We start from the raw sequence: 19,812 nt of genomic DNA, 5'->3' as shown, positions 1-19,812 counted from the left end.
GTTCATCACTGAAGAGAGAGGTAGGCATAGAGACTGAGCTAAAAATGCTGGTCTGGAAATGACGTTGCAGGTGTAGTGCTGGGTAGGATTAATGTGCATTAGAGGATTGTGTGTGGATTCTCAAAACTTCAAAAGCATGGGATGCTGAAGGGCAAGGTTTAGGTGCCAGCTGAGAGATGTTTTAATAGTAAATGTTTTGGAATTTACTTAAATGCAAACATATGTCGAAAGGCCCTTTTCTTTGGAACTAGAAGCTGTATAAATGAGAAAGGTTTACAACTTGATTGGCAGAATTTTGACAATCAAGTTTTCCATGGAACGAGTGTATGTTCAAAATTATGTATATTTTGTTTCATAAAAGCAGCAAACAGGAAGAGAAATCCATAATTTAGGGTCCCTTTTACAAAGCCGTGGTAGCAATTCTCCTGCAGCAAATGCTCCCAAATCTAAATGAAATGCATAGACTTTGGTGCATTTGCCATGGGGGAATTGCTACCATGGCTTTGTAAATGGAGCCCTTCTTTTGTCATGGCCTGGCATGTGCTTGGTGGGTGAAGGAGTCACACATCTATCTATCTATATAAAAGAAGATATAAATATCTTCTTTTATTCAAGTTGAAGAGAGGGATAGTGGAAAAAATCATTAGACCTCATATGTTTCCTAATTTTGAAACCTGTATTTTAAATAGTATAAGGAAATATACAGTAGGTTATACTTGGCTTCTATAAGAACATAAGAATTGTTTTTGTGGGTCAGGCCAAAGGTTCCTCTAATCCAGCATCTTATTTCCAACCGTAGCTATTCCAGGTCAAAAATACCTGACAGGATCTCAAAAAGCATCAAAATTCCATGCTACATACCATCAGGGATAAACAGGAGCTTTCCCCCAGGTGTACCTTAATAAGGGTTTATGGACTTTTTCTCCCTAGGAATTTGTTTGAGCCTTATTTAGACTCAGCTATTCTAACTGCTTTTACCAATGAAATCCAGAATTTAACTATGAGTTGATTTCACCTATTTGTTTTATATGATCTACTTAGCAATTTCATAAGTGCCCTCTTGACTTCCTACTTTAAGAAATGGTAAACAGTTGATTATCATTTGCCTAGTTTACTCTTCTCGGGATTTATAGGTCTCTATCATATCTTCCCTCAGCTGTCCCCTCTCTAAACTAAAGAGCCTCAACCTCCCAGCTTTTCTTAATATGAGAGTCATTCTATCTTCATTATTTTGGTTACTCTTCTCTGTATCTTTTCTAATTCTGCTGCATAGATAGTTTTATGTCATTTTGTTGAAGCATTGAGTAGAATTGCATTTGAGAGTTTTAGAGTGGTATTGTGATAGTTTTTGTTTTAATCCCTGTTCCATTTCTAATAATTCCTAACATTCACTTTGGTGTTTTTTTTGTACTCTGCCATATACTGGATAGAATATTAAAAATCCATATTCTAGAGGGCAAGAAAAGCCTCAGAAATTAGAGCAATGTATCTCATTTAAAGAGGCACCATCTTAGAAAACAGATGATATACCTTGAGCTCCAATCATTGGTATAAAAACCTCCCCTGCTTATTTAATACAGCTACAAATGTTTAGATAATCTTCTAAATCTCAATCAATGATTAATAAGCAGTTAATCTTCTTTTGCTCATTAAGTGTTCTTATATCCAAGGTAATCTTCTTTTGTTAGGTATTACTCAGCCTCATCCATGGCACAAAAGGTTAAATAAATCACCAGCATGTAGGCACTCAAAAAAACCAAACCAAATGAAATACAGAACTTATTGCAAATGAATAGATATTCTCAACAGTTGTCTCAAAGATTACCTTGGATATAAGAACAGTTATTGAACAAAAGAAGTGCTGCACAGGGGGATGGGAGGGAGAGATGGAAAACTACTGCACCGAGGGATGGGAGGGAAGAATGGAATTCCCTTTTCCAGCACAGAATCTCGTCACACCAGCCATATCAGTATCAAATCTTGCCATGTCCACTATCAGCAGCAATTCCCACATACTACCTGTCGCTGATCTGGAAGTTTCTCTGTGCCAGAGGGGAGACTTCTGGGTTAGCAGTAGGCAGCATGTGAGAGTCACTGCCAATACCGCAACCTGGAGAAGCAAACCTTGGAGTACAGGGGAGAAGAGGAAAGAAATATAGTGGCACAGAGTGAGGAGAAGAAGAAATGCATGGTGAGGGGAGATGATGAAATTGCACATAATAGAAGGGAGGAAGGGAGAGATGGTACATGGAGGGGAATAGAGAGATTTGACATAGGGTACAAGGAAGGGAGAGAGACATGGGGTAGATAAGATAGGGAGAGAGAGATACACAGGAGGTAGAAGGGGAGAAGGAGGGAGGTGTTGGATCCAGAAGCAGAAGGAAGTGATGGAGAGATGCCTGGAAATGGGAGTGAGGGAAGAAAGTGGGAGAGTGCAGCAGGGAAGAGATAGATGCCAGGCTATGAGGGTGGTGAGAAGATGCTGGGCTATAAGAGTGGAGGAAGGAAGATGCTGAAGATGGTAGAACCCTGAGGGGGAGAAGAGGCTGGCAAGGAAACAGATAAGAGGATAGATATAACAGAGGGTAGAAATATGGTAATGGAGGTACATTGAAGATGAAATGGAATGGAGATCTGAGGAATGAATGAGAGAGATGGATATTTGATAGGTAACTGAAAATTGGAAAAGAGAAGGGTAAGAAAGAGACAGAAAAGGACTAAAAAGGAATTATCAATATGTCTGAGGCAGGTATAGTGAGGGGATAGACAGGAGTGAGTAGAAAAGACAAATGGATAGAAACTACTTCAAGGAGAATTAGCAGATGACAGGAAAGCAGAAAAAAAATGAACCAACATGACAGTAAAATAAAACATCCAGACAAGCAAGGTAGAATAAAACCATTTTATTTTAACTGTTTAAATGGAATGTGGATAATAATTTGCAAAAAAATATTGTTTAAATTTTGACAAATAAACTTACAGAATTTTGCAGAATTTGCTAATTTTGTGCACAGAATTGTGATTTTCTTTGCGCAGAATTTTGAATTTTTTTGCACAGAATTCTGCCAGGAGTAAACAAAGAAGTAGAAAGGGGTGAGAGGGAGAAATATTGCATATGGTGGAGGGAAGGGATATATGCACAGTTAAAAAAAGGTTGTTTATAGGGTATAGGGCAGGAAGAGATGTACATGGGAGAGAGAAAGATATGTTGCACATGATAATGGAGGGGAGGAAGGAAGAGATGCTGCATGGAGGAGACTAGAGAGGTTTGACCCAGGGTACAATGCAGGGAGAGCAACCGAGAGACAGAGAGAGAGAGAGAGAAAGATTGTAGACAGTGGGAAAGAAACAGAAATATTTGATATGGCAGTGAAAGGGAAGGTACAGAGATGAAAGATGAATGGTGAGCACGGGGAAAGAAAAAAAAAACATCAAATGGGCAAGAGACCCTGGGAGTGAGTTAACAGAAGACAAACAGAGACCAGAGCCTGGGACCAACATGATTTGAATAAGATGACCAGACAAGAAAAGGTAGAAAAATAATTTTATTTTCTATTTTGTGATTACAAGATATCAGATTTGAAATGTGTATCCTGCCACAGCTAGTGTTAGAGAGAGTGAGTTAGGACCTAACAGAGAGAGGAAAAGTCTTGATTGCTTTGTTTCCACCACAGGGAAAATGGGGGTGGGGTAGGTGAAGAGGCTACAAAAATAAACACGCCAGGCTATTTTTAAAAAAATTGCCTAATTGGGCAGGAGCAAACAAAACAAAAGCACAGGTATTCCACAGTCAGAGAACGGATGTCCAAAGAACAAAAGAAGAAAAAACTGTGGAATGCAATGATCTTGATAAAGCATTTATTAAGACAAGTCAAATAAAAGTAAAAAATATAATATAATCTGCACTTCATGAATAACTGACGTATGATATAATATGGACCCTACACAGTCCGTGTTTCGGCAAAAAGCCTTCTTCAGGGGTCCAAGTCAGTATTCACTCAATGGTATAGAAGATAGAGAACAAATATGGAAAAAAACCCTTAAACCCAACTAAAGATATTCCTGTTCCAATTATCCAATTGGGCAGGAAAATTGAATTGAATCAAAAAATCAATTCAATAGGCCAACACAGGCGTTACAAAGAGGTTAGGAGATCCTGAAGTTAGACTTATTAAGAGAAAATGAGAATATAAGAGGAAGCAACATGATCTAAATCAGGGCTGCCCAAGTCCAGTCCTCGAGATCTACTGGCAGGCCAGGTTTTCAGGATATCCACAATGAATATGCATGAGAGAGATTTGCCTGCACAGCCTTCTTGGTATGCAAATCTCTCTCATACATATTCATCGTGGATATCCTGAAAACCTGGCTTGCCAGTAGATCTCGAGGACCGGACTTGGGCAGCCCTGATCTAAATATATCATTGTATCCACATTTATCTTCTAAGTATACTGTATTTCTGTATCCTCAATTATCTTCCCAGACATTATGGGCAAAATTCCAATACTGGTGCCGTAAGTTAGGCAACATTAGGCGCCCTAATGCTGCCTAACTTAATTGTTTTAATTGATTCAATTGCTGCAGTAATTGACTATGCTGAAAAAACCAATTAACACGCCATTTAAAATATGGCTTTAGGTGCCTCTGTAGATATGATTCTCATGAAAGGGAGGTGCCGGACATATAGTCCTTTAAAACCCTGGCCTAGATTTCTGGCGCCTACCTTTCACGTAGTCATGATTCTGCAAACAGTGCCATTGCATGATTGACATAGTGAATGGTGCTGTGGTTGGAGGTGCCGCCTGATAACGGCGCCGTTTGCAGAATCCAGACCTAAAGCTATAAATGTACTGATGTAGCATACCAAGTTTTAATTCTTTTTATTAACAGGTGAAAAGATAAATACTGTATTTTTCGCTATAGAAGACACACCAGACCATAAGATACACCCACCTATAGAGAAGGAAAAACCAAGAAAAAAAGTTTGGTCCAGAATTTTTTTCTTGGTTTTTCCTCCTCTACAAGTAGGTGCTTCTGGTGGTCTGGTGCATCAGGTGCTGGGAAGCCTGCAGCCCGATGCCCATAGCCTGCAGCCCAAAACCCCCCGGTACCTTTTTTAACTGGCGTGGTTGGTGCTGGAAGGCTGTCTTTCTCCCTGCAGAGTGGCGCATAAGACAGGAGTGCTCTTTGCGCTTCCTACCTGGTCCTGCGAATCACGAGAACTGATGGCAAGCCAATAACGGAGCCGAGCGGGATCAGGCAGGAAGCGCAAAGGTCAGGCTCCTGCCTTATGTGCCGCTCTGCAGGGAGAAAGGTAGCCATCCAGCTCTGACTACACCAGTTTAAAAAAAGGTACCGAGGCCGGGGGGGGAGGGAGGGCTGGAAATAGGTGTATTTGCTCTATAAGATGCACCTACTTTTCTACCCCCTTTTGGGGGGGGGGTATAAAAAAGTGAGTCTTATGGAGCGAAAAATCCAGTATATTAGGTTTAATTTTTCATGTTCTCTCTAAGCCTTTGTCTGAAGCTGAAGAGTTATTTGAGGAATCATCTCATTTTTGACCTTGAGAAAAAGTCATATCACTACCGATATGACATGTTTCCCTTAGTGTAATGTTTTCATTGATTTCTATACTAAAGGATTAAAATGGAATGGAGAAACCAGACAACAGCACCTGAATTTCTTCTCCTGGGTCTCACAGAACATGTGGAACTAAGAAGTCTTCTTTTTGTTGTGTTCTTGGTAATGTACACGATGAACCTGATGGGAAATGGAACCATGCTCTCAATAATTACTAGTAACTCACAGCTCCATACCCCTATGTATTTCTTCCTTTATAATTTATCTTTTGTGGATATGTGTTTCAGCTCTGTCACCGTCCCCAAATTATTAAGTGACCTAATCTCTGACTCTAAGACAATCTCTTTCTCTGAGTGTATCGCTCAACTTTATTTCTTCATTGTCTTTGCCTGCTCAGAATGTGTGCTCCTATCCATCATGGCTTATGACCGCTATGTTGCCGTCTGTAAGCCACTGCATTATATCACAATAATGAATAAGAAGGTATGTCTAAGCATGTCAGTTCTCTGTTGGATCATCAGCTTTTTGCATGGTTTGCTGCATACACTGTTGGCACGCCAGCTTTCCTTTTGTAAGTCCAATCAGATCCAGCACTACTTCTGTGACCTTGCAGCGCTGCTAAAACTATCTTGCACGGACACTTTCATTAATGAACTTGTTATATTTGCAGAGGCTTCGCTGCTAGGAATGGTGCCCTTCTTTATTATCCTAATCTCTTACATTCGCATCATTACTACCATCTTAAAGATCAAGTCCACTGAGAGAAGGTGGAAGACCTTCTCTACCTGCTCCTCCCACCTCACTGTGGTAACGTTTTTCTATGGAACACTTTTTTTTATGTATATGCGGCCTTCTTCCAGTTATTCCTTGGCAAAGGACAAGATCACCAGTGTGGTGTATAATGTGCTGTCGCCTATGTTCAATCCAGTCATCTACAGCCTGAGGAACAGAGATGTAAAGAGGGCTGTGAAGAGAGTCTTACAGAGGAAAGAATCTTATTCCAAAAGGCAAACATTTTCCAAAGAAGGGCTTCCTGCTAGAGAATGACACGGGGAAAAATTTTTCCCTGTCCCCGTGGGAACTCATTTTCCTGTCCCGTCCTGGCAAGTACTTTTCCTCTCCCTGACCCATTCCTGAAAGCTCTGTCCTCATCTACGCAAGCCTCAAACACTTTAAAATCACAAGTGTTCGAGGCTTGTGCAGTTAAGGCAGAGCTCACAAGAATGGGACAGGGACAGAGACAAAACATGCGGGGAAGGGACAGAAGACTTGAGTTCCTACGGGGATGGGGACAAATTTGTCCTCATGTCTTTCTCTACTATCTGCATTAACAATATAGAAGATACACCTTTTCTGTCTGTTTCAATCTTCTCCAAATAATAATTCCATGAGCCTGGAGTTTTATCTCATTTTTTTTCCTGCTTCAGATGTCTTAAATTCTTCTAAGAAAAAAGCAACAAATTCTAGTTTCATTCTATAAAGCTCAATTAAATTGTTGTTAATATTTTAAAACTCATAGAGGGGCATAATAAAAAAAAACGTCTAAGTCCCCTTTGGCCTAAGGCCTTAAACATTGAAAGTAGAAGCAGGGAAAATGTCCATAATCAAAATAACGTCCAAAAGGAGGATTTTTTTAAATAATGCCCTGCTTCTACATTCAGCTGTTTAAACGCCCAGACCACCACCGGGTTGGGCCCATTTGCCTAAGGCCCCGCCCACAGGAGGAGCCTAAGGCTCATGGGCCTGTTCAGGTTGGCCCAGGTGCCTCAGTCCCCACCTGTGGGCAGGGTTTAAGCTGCCTGGGCCAATCCAGCCCCATTCCGGAGCCGGCTGGCCTGCCGGACGGGCAGGCTTGGCACCCGTCCATCCGGCCAACGTTGACAAGGTATGGAGGGTGTGATTGGGGGTAGGGGGGGTCGTGGGGTTGGCAGGGGGGTCATGGGTCAGCGGGGGGCCAATTGGGGGTCAGGGGGTGCGGTCATGGGGGGGCGATTCGAGGGCAGGAGGGCCTGGGATCCTTCCTGCCCGTATTTTAGTGGGGGTGGGGGGTAGGGGGTCCACCTGGCCAGGAGGGCTTGGGCTCCCTCCTGGCCCCATCAAACTTGGGGAGGGGGATTAGAGATCACGGGGCAGGAGGGCTTGTGTGTGTGTGTGTGGGGTGATGTATCGCGGCAGGAGAGATTGGCCATCTCCCCTGCCACGATGCGATCACTCCTCTACCCGAACTGCCACAACCCACGGCAGGAGAGATTGGGCATCTCTCCTGCCACAGGTCGCAGCAGTTCAGGTAGAGGGGTGATCGCATCGCGGTATGGGAGATGAGGCATCTCTCCTGCCGCGATGGTTACGATGGGGGGGTAGGTTGTCGGGCCGCTGAACTGATCACGCCAGCCACGATCAGCTCAGCGGCCCCTTTTCGGCACTTATACCTGTTTTGATTTGGTCTAAGTCAAAACGTATAAGTGCCGACTAGGCAACCTGCCTAAAGTTTTGGTTATACCTGCTGCACGCCTAGGTCTAGGTCGGCCCACCTCCCGCCCACCACCTGCCCTTTCCCCTCCTCTAAAAACGCCTCTTTTCTCTCTCTGTGTTTAGAGGCAGGGGAAAGGCCTAAGCTGGTTTTAGATACATCTAAAACCAGCTTTGATTATGGGTACTTGGACGATCAGGCTTTTTGATCATCCAAGTAGCCATTTAGGCCACTTTTTAGACGTTTTTTTTCTTTTGATTATGAGCTCCATAATGTCCAAGCAATTGGATTTCAATTTCCTAAAAGGAGTTACAAGATCAAAGTATGAATATTAAAGTTGTGGAGAACAGGCATGAGGATTTGAAAATGAAATCACGAACTTGCATTTTTGGCCCATCTTATTCTCATAATGCAATGTGAATTCTGACCCTGAAAAGGCACCAGAGCAATATTTAAAGCAGCCACAGAGAATCCCTTTTAAAATTTCACCCCAAACCATGAAATTCATTAAACCCCCTTTCACAAACCCATAGTGCGTTTTTTTAGCACCGGCCGTGGCTTTAACAGCTCTGACGCTCATAGAATTCCTATGAGTGTCAGAGCTGTTACTGCCGCAGCCAGCACTAAAAACCATGCTACTGTTTTGTAAAAGGGGGAGTAACTGTTTTGCCTCTTTTTTTTTGCTTGTATTTAAATAATACATAACAGCAACACAATGAATCCATCTAGAGTGTGTGTTATTGTGATTGTGGAAGTGTTTGTCTCTCACCATTAATGTTGTGAATTATCCATTGATTTTACAAAGCCATGCTAGCAGCTGCTGCACCGCAAAACCCTCAAAACCCTTTAAATCTCTATGGGTTTCGGGACAGTTACTGCAGCGGCAGCTGCTAGCGTGGCTGACAGACTTTATGTCGTTTTTTATGACATTTTTATGACATTTAAGATTGTTGCTCCCTCCTATTGGCGTGTATGTACCTTTTTTTCCCTTCATTTAAATTGTAGACGTATAGCTTGTTTGACTCTATGATTGCTTTGTTATGTTCTTCAATTCCAACTACACTGTTTGTACTGCATTTAACTGTTGTGAACAGCCTAGAACTCCCTGGGTATGGCGGTATACAAAAATAAAATTATTATTATTATTATTATTGTGGTGGTGGGGAGGTCTGTCAAGTGTCTGTGATAATTTCCTTAAGTTCTTTCATAAAAAGAAAAGTGTGTGATCACATATGGCATATTCAAGTAATAATACATGTATTAATCTTAAATAAATAAATATTTTTGTATTCTCTTGATAAAAGTTGGGCTTGTCATTCTCTATGTTTATCTATTTATTTGAATTTATTAACACCCTTTAAACTGTGATACAAAAACGTGAACTCAAGAAATATATTAAAACAATGAGTTTTAGGGCTCTTTTTATGAAGGTGCACTAGGGTTTTTAGCGCATGCACAAAATTACCGCGGTAGTGGCTAGTGCGCGTTAAGACCCTAGCGCACCTTTGTAAAAGAAGCCCTTAATCTTAAAATATTTATTTTCATTGTTTTTATTAGAAATCTATGAGTGTTTGGATTTTTAAAAATTTCTTGTACCGCTATCCTGAATGTAATCCAGTAATTTCTAAACACTAGGAGAAAAGGCAGGGAAATGGGACTTGTATACTGCCTTTTTGTAGTTATACAACCATACTCAAAGCAGTTTACATACAGGTACTTCAAGCATTTCCCTCTCTGTCCTGGTGGGCTCACACTCTATTAGTGTACCTGGGGCAATGGGGGATTAAATGACTTGCCCAGGGTCACAAGGAGCAGCATGGGATTTGAACCCCCAACCTTAGGGTCCTGAGGCTGTAGTTCTAACCACTGTGCCAGACTCTTCCTTCAGTAGCTCAGAAGTGAACGAAGTATACAACAGTGAAGCCATTGTGACATCACTGATGAGGTTGGCTCTTAGGTATTGCTGAAATGAGGCATTATTACATCACAATATGAGCTCTGGAATGTTGCTACTATTTGGGTTTCTGCCAGGCATTATGACATCAGGGAAAGGGACTGGGACTTGTATACTGCCTTTTTGTAGTTAATCCACATGTGTGCTACCTACAGTGGTAACAAGTTGTGTGTAATGTGTGTCTAAATAAATGTTCAATATAACTCTTTATAGTTTTGTTTATTATCATACTGGTATAATACCAAACAGCTCTACATCACTTTTTACTATTCCTTTGTATTTACTGTTACAATGGGTATAGGTATGAGTGTGTTTCCTCTCACTGAATTTACACTGGGTTTTATTAAACTGTGAATAAGCTTCATACCACAACCTGCAAGGTAAAGCTCTGACACTCAAAGGAATTGAATGATCATCAGAGAATTTACCTCACCAGCCTACAGTAAGAAGCTCTTCTGCAGTTTAGTAAAAGGAGCCCTCACTTTATTACTTATATAATTTACATTATTATATTATATTTACTTAGGCATTGACTATGACTGCTATTTAATTTCTGCTGGGTTCCCTATAAGATGTTGGTGAGCTTCCATAGTTCTGCAGCTGATTTGGTTCCCTCTTCACAAAAGTGGTAACAAAGAAACCGAGGACCCCATAGGCTAGTTAGCCTTACCTCAGTGGTAGGAAAAGTAATGGAAGCACTGCTGAAAAAAAGGATAGTGAAATATTATATAATCAATGAGTTTTGCGATCTTAGGCAAGATGGTTTTACTAAAAGACAATGATGTCAAACAAATCCAACAGATTTCTTCAACAGGGTGACCAGACTGAGGTCATGATCTGGATAAGGCCTATTTAGATTTCAGCAAAACAGTATGTCATAGGAGGATTAAAAATAAACTGATCAGCCTAGGAAAATATCTCAAAATGGTGAACTGGATCAGAAATTAATTGACTAGTGGGTCCAGTGCGTAGTGCATTGCTACAAGCAGAACACTATTTTAAGTATGATCCTGCCACATCTTCTATTATGATGGAGAAGAGTGTGGCATAGTAGAGCTACAGCCTCAACAGCCAGAGGTGGTGGGTTCAAAGTACATGCTGCTCCTTGTGACCCTGGCAATGGAAAAATGCTTGAGTAACTGATTGTAAACCACTTAATACACATTGTCCAAGCAGTATATATATATAATGGAAACTCAGACGATACGTTCCACAACCCAAAAACTTTAATACAAAATTCTATATGTACTCGTATTGTAAGACTTTGCTCATTTAGAACAGTCACTACATTCCTGCAGTGTCAGAGAGAGAAGAACCATTGGCTCATTTGTGATGATGTGACACATGTATACTGTCTGTACTCGTATTGCAAGACTTTACTTTAGAACAATCACTACACTCTTGCAGTGTCAGAGAGAGAACCATCGGCACAGTTGTGATGTGTGTATACTGTATATACTTGTATTGCAAGACATTGCTTGTATATCAAGTTAAAATTTAATAAAATGTTTTGCTTGTCTTGCAAAACACTTGCAAACCAAGTTACTTGCAATCCAAGGTTTTATTGCATATATAAACATTCCATTCTATTTGAGCAGGACTTTGTGTGATGTGGAGTTTGTTGTAGGTTTCAATGGATGCTGGCTAAAAATTTGACTCAAGAGATTCTGTTACATAAGGTGGGTTCCTTTACCAGGGCAACAATTGAACACACAGTAGGTGTCCTACTTCCCCAAGAATATTCTCCATTTTTCAAGTACAGCTCTACCAACATTCTAAGAAAGCTGAATAACTTAGAGATTTGACACAATATATTAGGGATAATATACTTATACACTAGGATATAAATTCAAGATACCAGCTGAAATATGTGTTCAATTAACATACTTGTAAATTATTCAATGTGTGTGAAACATTCAGACCCGCAACTGTGATGGTTAAAATATAAACCAAACCAGTTTTGCTATTGGGACAATCATGATGTTTCATTGTCTCGACCACCTATAATTAAAATCTATAAATGGCCACCGTGTACTGTATATAATGTGACAACTAAATATGATGTAAAATAAAACAATAAAGCTTATCTGTGTGTAAAGTGACTTTTCACTCGGTGTCAGATGGTCGGCAGGTTCCACATGACCTCGGCAATGCCAGATTTGTGCTCATGACTCAAGCAGCTCCACTAGAGATTTGACAGATGGTGCTTCTATAACTAGAAAGGGGGCAGGGAAAGTTTAGTGAGAAATCATAAAATACTTGTTGAACAAGATGTTAAAATAGCAGATCCCAAATTAGCACACTTTCAGAAATGGGAGAGTGAGGCAGGGATAGCATGGTTGCATAAAGAATGGAAAAAATAGTGCGGGAAAATATTCCTTAACTTTTTCTTTGTTTAACTCACTTAGACCTCCAGACAGAACGTGCAGAATATAACCTCGGTGAGGCTACATGAAATGACAGCAGACATGCCTGATACCAGTTGGCAAGGATGTAATCAAAAAGGAATATTTGATGGGAATGCCCATATATATGAAGTTTCTGGACTGACATACATGGTCATATAGAGAAAATATAAGTTTACAAGTTTATTTAAATTTCTTAAATCACCTATACATAATTTCTAGGCAGTTTACAGTTAAAATTTGCGGATAGTTTTACAATAACCAATACATTTAAGGACAGAAAAAAAAAAGTGACATACCGACTTGTACAATAGGATAAGAGGGGAGAATTACAATTTTAGATAGAAAAGAAACAAGGTAAAAACAAAAGGTAAGGTAAAAAAGAAAATGTTTCAGCTCTGCTAAAAAAGGGAGATCTTAGTAAATTATATTGGAATATTGTCCTGATAAGGGCCTCAGCTCTGTCTCACTGCTGCCGCCATGATGCTGAGGTTTGATGAAAGCCAAGTTAGCAGATGTCTAGGAGGGAAAGGTTTAGCATGTTATTTATTACTAGCTACAAGATTGTTGGTTACATCCAACTGGAAGCATCAAGAACCCTCAATGGTTTGTTGGTGGGATAAGGTGAAATGGCTGAAAGAAATGGAAGATGCTACAGCAAGATGGTATGACAAAATGAAAATATATATATTGTGGTGGGGCCAGGGATAAGCCTAGCGCTGGCAACCCGGCTCCCGCCCCAGGCGTAGGACGGAGCGCTCCCTGGAGGACTCCCGCTGGATAATTTCAATAGAATAATCAGCATACACTGCCCTTTTGGTAAAGTTCAAATTTTCCTCTTTATTATCCCCAGTTCACGGCACTGGGGCTCCAGTAGTCCCTCTTGGCTGAGTGGACTTAAAATAAACACTACATCCACAATGTTTCTCTTTTATAATACAGTCCAGCCTGTTGCTCAGGCAGATAAGCCAAAATACACAAAAACGTTTTCTCTTCAGTTTTACTAATTGTGCCTGTGGATACTTCAGGAAGCTTTTCCCACCTGACCCACCTGAAGTACAATCCCCCACTACCCTTATGCTCCTGGGTAGGGGCTGGGGAACCATCCACCCTTTTCTGACTGGTGTAAGTCCCCTCCCAAAAGTTCCCCTATTCAGGGTTATGTAATATCAGATCACTTCAGGCTTTTCTGGGAAGTTAATTAGGGTTCCCACCTCCTTCACTCTCTGCCCGGCATATCTCTCAGGCTCTAATTGACACATTCACACTTTCTTACAGTCCTGCCTAAAGGAGAAAGAACACTGCACAGAAATACGTTAACTTTCATTCCCCTCCCCCATTCATACCTTATTGACTGTGATTAGATAGGAGATCCCAGGCTGCTAGACTGCAATCCATTTCACTGCCTTCAGAGACCTCTCCCTCTATTTCCATTAGGGACTCTCCGCTCTCTGAGGCTGGATAGGGATTCCCTTCAGTGCCCGTTACTGGCCAGCCCTGCTCTAGAAGCCTTTCTCCTCCCTTGAGCTTCTGCCTAAGAGCCAGAAGTTTGTTAGTTCGGGAGGGCTGTAAGACAGCCGGTTCCTTAGCCCTGGATTGGGAAAGAGAACTCCTAGCTGGCTCCTTCCTGCTCTGCACGGCACGTCTCTCTCTAGCAGTTCCTGAGTTCCCCTGAATGTTCCCAGGTGTGCTGGTTTTATGCTGCAGGCTCGTTCCCACTCTCCCTCTAGGTTCTTCTTGCCTGTCAGCTCCGCCCCTTTCCTTAACCCTTCCTGGGCTAGTTTTCTTTACCAGAGGTTTTACTGCAGAACTGCCCAAGGAGATATAAAAGGGATTATAGTGCCCTAAACCAGATATTGTGGTTTCTGCCCTTCTCTCTCTGCCTTGCCCTGCCTATTGGCTCTTCGTGATAGGAACAGGGTTACTGGGCAGCTTCCTGGGCTTAGGAATAGGGGCAGCCCTTTGCATGGCAGGGTTTAAAACCGGGTTTAAACTGGTGACAGGAGCTTCCCTGTCACAATATTTATATATATATATAGCTTCCCATTAAAATCGCATTGGGAAGAGGCATCTACACATGCATGGATGCAATGCGGTGACATCATTGCGTCGCATATGCACATGTATGGATGCCGATTAGGGGTGGGGCCGGGGGAGCAGAACAAGAAGTGACACAGGTGGAACAGGGCAGAATTGGGTAGGCCTAGGGACGTGGCCACGGGTTTGGATTTTCCTTCAGAAAAATCTGGTAACCCTAGTTAACTGCGATATTCAGCATTTTACCGGCTATGGGTTACCACATAAAGATAGGGCCACATAAAAATGACTTTTATGTGGCCCTATGTATGTGGTTAACTTGGCCAGTTAAATTCTAAATATCGGCACGTAACTAGTCAAATGCCAACTGTGCTCCCCAATGCACCCCCAAATAGCCAGTTTTCAGTTCAGCACCTAGTGGGTTATTTCCAGTGGCATTACCGGTCAATTGCTGCTGAAAATGAGTACCGTATTTTCACGTAGATAACGCGCACCCATGTAAAACGCGCAAACGGGTATAGCGCGCGGAAAACACAAATTTATGTACAGAAATTTTTATATACCACGCACACCCGTATACCGCGCATGCTGCCCGACTCTCCCGTCACCACCCGACTCTCCTTTCGCTCGCCCCGACTCTCCTCTGGCCACCCGACTCTCCTTTCACCCGCCCGACTCTCCTCTCCCCCTTGAAGTCCTGTCCCCACCCTGAAAACCTGATGCCCCTCCCGACATCCGATTCACCACCCCCCTGCAGGACCGCTCGCACCCCCACCCCGAAGGACTGCTCGCATGCACTCCCATCCGCACCCCCACCCTGAAGGACCGCTCGCACCCCCACAGCCTCCCGACCCCCCCCCATCATGTAGAAGCTCCTACCAGTGTCCTGCTGCTTTCTCTTGGCAGTCCCGGCCCTTCCGTGAGCCCTGCGCCTGCGCTATTTCCTCTTCCAGCAGTTCGCCCTTTCTCTAACGTCAATCCCTCTTGCCCCTCTGACTCCCCGACTCCCCAACACGATCGGGGCAAGAGGGAGCTCAAGCCCTCTTGCCCCTCCCCGACACGATCGGGGCAAAAGGGAGCCCAAGCCCTCTTGCCCCGCCGACTCCCCAACTCCCCGACAATATCGGGCCAGCAGGGAGCCTAAACCCTCCTGGCCACGGCGACCCCCTACCCCCACCCCGCACTACATTACGGGCAGGAGGGATCCCAGGCCCTCCTGCCCTCAACGCAAACCCCCCTCCCCCCAACGACCGCCCCCCCCAAGAACCTCCGACCGCCCCCCCCAGCTGACCCGTGACCTCCCTGGCCGACCCCCACGACACCCCCACCCCCCTTCCCCGTACCTTTGTGTAGTTGGCCGGACAGACGGAAGCCAAACCCGCCTGTCTGGCAGGCAGCCAACGACGGAATGAGGCCGGATTGGCCCATCCGTCCCAAAGCTCCGCCTACTGGTGGGGCCTAAGGCGCCTGGGCCAATCAGAATAGGCCTGGGAGCCTTAGGTCCCTCCTGGGGGCGGGGCCTGAGGCACATGGGCCCAACCCAACCATGTGCCCAAGGCCCCGCCCCCAGGAGGGACCTAAGGCTCCCGGGCCTATTCTGATTGGCCCAGGTGCCTTAGGCCCCACCAGTAGGCGGAGCTTTGGGACGGATGGGCCAATCCGGCCTCATTCCATCATTGACTGCCTGCCAGACAGGCGGGTTTGGCTCCCATCTGTCCGGCCAACTACACAAAGGTACGGGGAAGGGGGGTGGGGGTGTCGTGGGGGTCGGCCAGGGAGGTCGCGGGTCAGCTGGGGGTCGGTCGGAGGTTCTTGGGGGGGGGGTCGTTGGGGGAGGGGGGTTTGCGTCGAGGGCAGGAGGGCCTGGGATCCCTCCTGCCCGTAATGTAGTGCGGGTTGGGGGTTGGGGGTCACCATGGCCAGGAGGGTTTGGGCTCCCTCCTGGCCCGATATTGTCATGGAGTTGGGGAGTCGGCGGGGCAAGAGGGCTTGGGCTCCCTTTTGCCCCGATCGTGTCTGGGAGCAAGAGGGCTTGAGCTCCCTCTTGCCCCGATCGTGTCGGGGGTGCCGCGGTTGGCTGGGGCAAGAGGGCTTGAACTCCCTCTTGACCCGATTGTGTCGGGGAGTCGGCGGGGCAAGAGGGCTTGACGTTAGAGAAAGGGCGAACCGCTGGAAGAGGAAGCAGCGCAGGCTCAGGGCTCACAGAAGGGCCGGGACCGCCAAGAGGAAGCAGCAGGACACCAGTAGGAGCTTCTACATGATGGTAGGGGGGTCGGGAGGCTGTGGGGGTGCGAGCGGTCCTTCAGGGTGGGGGTGCGGATGCGGGTGAGAGTGCGTGCGAGTTGTCCTTCGGGGTGGGGGTGGGGGTGCAGGTGCGTGCGAACGGTCCTCCGGGGTGGGGGTGCGAGCGGTCCTGCGGGGGGGGGGTGAATCGGACGTCAGGGGGGGAACTATGTAAAAAAAAATTTGTACAACGCGCTCACGCGTATAACACGCAAAGTTATGCACGGTTTGTAAAAACATGTATAACGCGCGCGTTATATGCGAGAAAATACGGTAGTTAGCCTGGAATAGGCAATTGAACTGGCCAGGAACCATTTTTGGCCAGTTAAATCATAAGAACATAAGAACATAAGCAATGCCTCTGCTGGGTCAGACCTGAGGTCCATTGTGCCCAGCAGTCCGCTCACACGGCAGCCCAACAGGTCCAGGACCTGTGCAGTAATCCTCTATCTATACCCCTCTATCCACTTTTCCAGCAGGAAATTGTCCAATCCTTTCTTGAACCCCAGTACCGTACTCTGCCCTATTACGCCCTCTAGAAGCGCATTCCAGGTGTCCACCACACGTTGGGTAAAGAAGAACTTCCTAGCATTCCTTTTGAATCTGTCCCCTTTCAACTTTTCTGAATGCCCTCTTGTTCTTTTATTATTTGAAAGTTTGAAGAATCTGTCCCTCTCTACTCTCTCTATGCCCTTCATGATCTTGTAAGTCTCTATCATATCCCCTCTAAGTCTCCTCTTCTCCAGGGAAAAGAGGCCCAGTTTCTCCAATCTCTCAGCATATGGAAGATTTTTCATCCCCTTTATCAGACGCGTCGCTCTCCTCTGAACCCTCTCGAGTAACTTTGAATATTAATAACAATGTGCTAAATTGCTTTTCAAAACACAATTTTTTAAATTGTTTTCTATCTCTTACAGATAATGTCCTAGGTTGCTTACAGACTGAATCGTCTAAAGCTCCAGAGACACTATAGGGAACTGTAGGCATTCCCTTGCTTCTTTATGTGAGAACATTAGGGACTACAAAACAGTAGTTTTATTGTTCACAGGAAATGATATAAACACAATAAATCAGTCAGCAGCTCTTAGCGTCTAGGATTTGAGATTCTCTGAAAAATGTTCAAACACCATTTTAGGTAACATACAGAAATCATCGGGCACAATTCTGGAACCATTTCCAAGAATCTCAGCAAGGAAAAGGCTTAGATTGCTCAGAATTAAAGAATTATTGATTCAGATCCGTTCTGCCAAAAGATTGTTACTGAAGAAAGAGGTAATCATGGAGACTGCGCTAAATGTAATGGGCTGGTACTGGAATTGCAGGGGGCTGCTGGGAAGGATTGAGGCGCATGAAAGGATTGAATGTGGAATAGTAGGAGATACTGAAGGGCAGGGCTGAGATGCCTGCGGAGTGGTTTTTGTTTTGTTTTATGTTGAATTGTGGTGTTTTCTGATATAAAATTGTATGTTGAAACTCTCTTTTCTTCTCAAACAGAAGCTGTAAAAATAATAATAATTTATTCTTGTATTCCGCCAAAGCCATAATAGTTTGAGACGGTTTACAATGAGAAGTACTGGACAATCAGTGAAAAAATACAATACAAATCATCAGAAATACATAAAAGATTAAAAGATAAAAGATTAAAAACAGTGAATCAGATTACAAATTGATCAAAAAACTGTGTTTTTACTAATTTCCTAAAAGTAAAATAAGATGGAGCAAGCATAATAATATTACCCAACCAGTCATTCAATTTGCCTGCCCGAAATGCAAGAGTTCTATCCAGAAATCTTTTAAAACGACAAGCATTTAGTGTTAGGTAAGCAAACATATGGATTCTGCGTGTAGGCCTGTTAAAACGGTCTAGAAAAAAATGAGAGACCAGGTACTCAGGAGCCATACCAAATATTGATTTAAAACAGATACAAGAAAATTTAAACAAAACTGTTGCCTCCATCGGTAACCAATGCAGTTTTTGATAATAGGGAGTAATATGTTCCCATTTTTTCAAACCAACAATCAGCCGAACTGCTGAATTTTGAATAATTCAAAGCCTTTACAGTGTTTTCTTATATGCACCCATATAAATAATATTGCAATAGTCGAACATACTTAAGATGGAAGACTGAATTAGCAGACAAAATGATGCTACATCAAAATATACTATATATATATATATTTTTTTTTTTTTTAAATGGTTCGGAATTTCCATAAGACCGAGAAACATTTTCTGACTAGAAAATCTGTATGTTTTTCTAAAGTGAGATGCCGGTCCAATGTCACTGCAAAAAATTTTTATGGAATCATCTATAGGAAAATCCTGACCATTTAAAAATATCGACGTATCTTTAATTTTGTCATTAGGGCTCGCCAGAAAGAATTTGGTTTTTTCAGAGTTAAGTTTCAATTTAAATTCAGTCATCCACAATTCAATCTGGTTTAAGATAAAGGATAAATGATTTTTTTATCTCAGGAATCAGGTTAGTAAGGGGAACAATTAATTGCCCCGCATACTAGACGCTAATGCCAGCATCGGGCTGGCATTAGTTCTAGCCGCGTAGCATGGGTTTAGCGGGCGCTAAAATTCTGTGTGTGCTAAAAATGCTATTGCAGCTTTGTAAAAGGAACCCATAGTGATGTCATCCGCATAAATATAGAATTTCACTTTTAAACTTTGCAATAAATTCCCCAATGAGAAAATCTTACAGTACAGACTGACAGAATTTTGACAACTAGGTTTTGGATGGAATGAGAGTATGTTAAAAATATGTTTGTCTATCTTGGCATCAATTACTCAATTTTTATTTTATATAGTGCACAGAGAGCATTGGACTTCTTATAAGGTGTTAAATTTGATTGAGAATGGGATAGGGATTTGATGGTTTTGAAAATCATTGGTGGGGACTTTTTGTCCTATGCAATATGCATGTACTAATTTAAAGTAGTTCTGAGATCAGGTTTGGAGGAGGATAACCACGATAGTCAATTAAAATGTTTCTGATCTAATCAAGAAAACAACATTTATTTTCTTTTGTAGTGGAGGGGGAAATGAAATTTATTTTCAACATAGTCTCCTTTTAACT

At 43.1% G+C, this 19,812-nt stretch overlaps 1 protein-coding gene across 1 annotated transcript; it reads left to right on the top strand.

Annotated features, from left to right (window-relative positions):
* The first annotated feature begins 5,646 nt into the window (after positions 1–5,646).
* LOC117368560 (olfactory receptor 1-like) lies at positions 5,647–6,627 on the top strand. The gene has a single exon (XM_033962295.1). The coding sequence runs from the start codon at positions 5,647–5,649 to the stop codon at positions 6,625–6,627; it is 981 nt and encodes a 326-aa protein (XP_033818186.1).
* Positions 6,628–19,812: the final 13,185 nt, after the last annotated feature.

The sequence above is a fragment of the Geotrypetes seraphini genome, chromosome 1, assembly GCF_902459505.1.
Source record: "Geotrypetes seraphini chromosome 1, aGeoSer1.1, whole genome shotgun sequence".
In the NCBI taxonomy this organism is placed as follows: Eukaryota; Metazoa; Chordata; class Amphibia; order Gymnophiona; family Dermophiidae; genus Geotrypetes; species Geotrypetes seraphini.
Note: the sequence above shows the minus strand (reverse complement) of the source record. Positions and strands in the feature narration are given on the sequence as shown.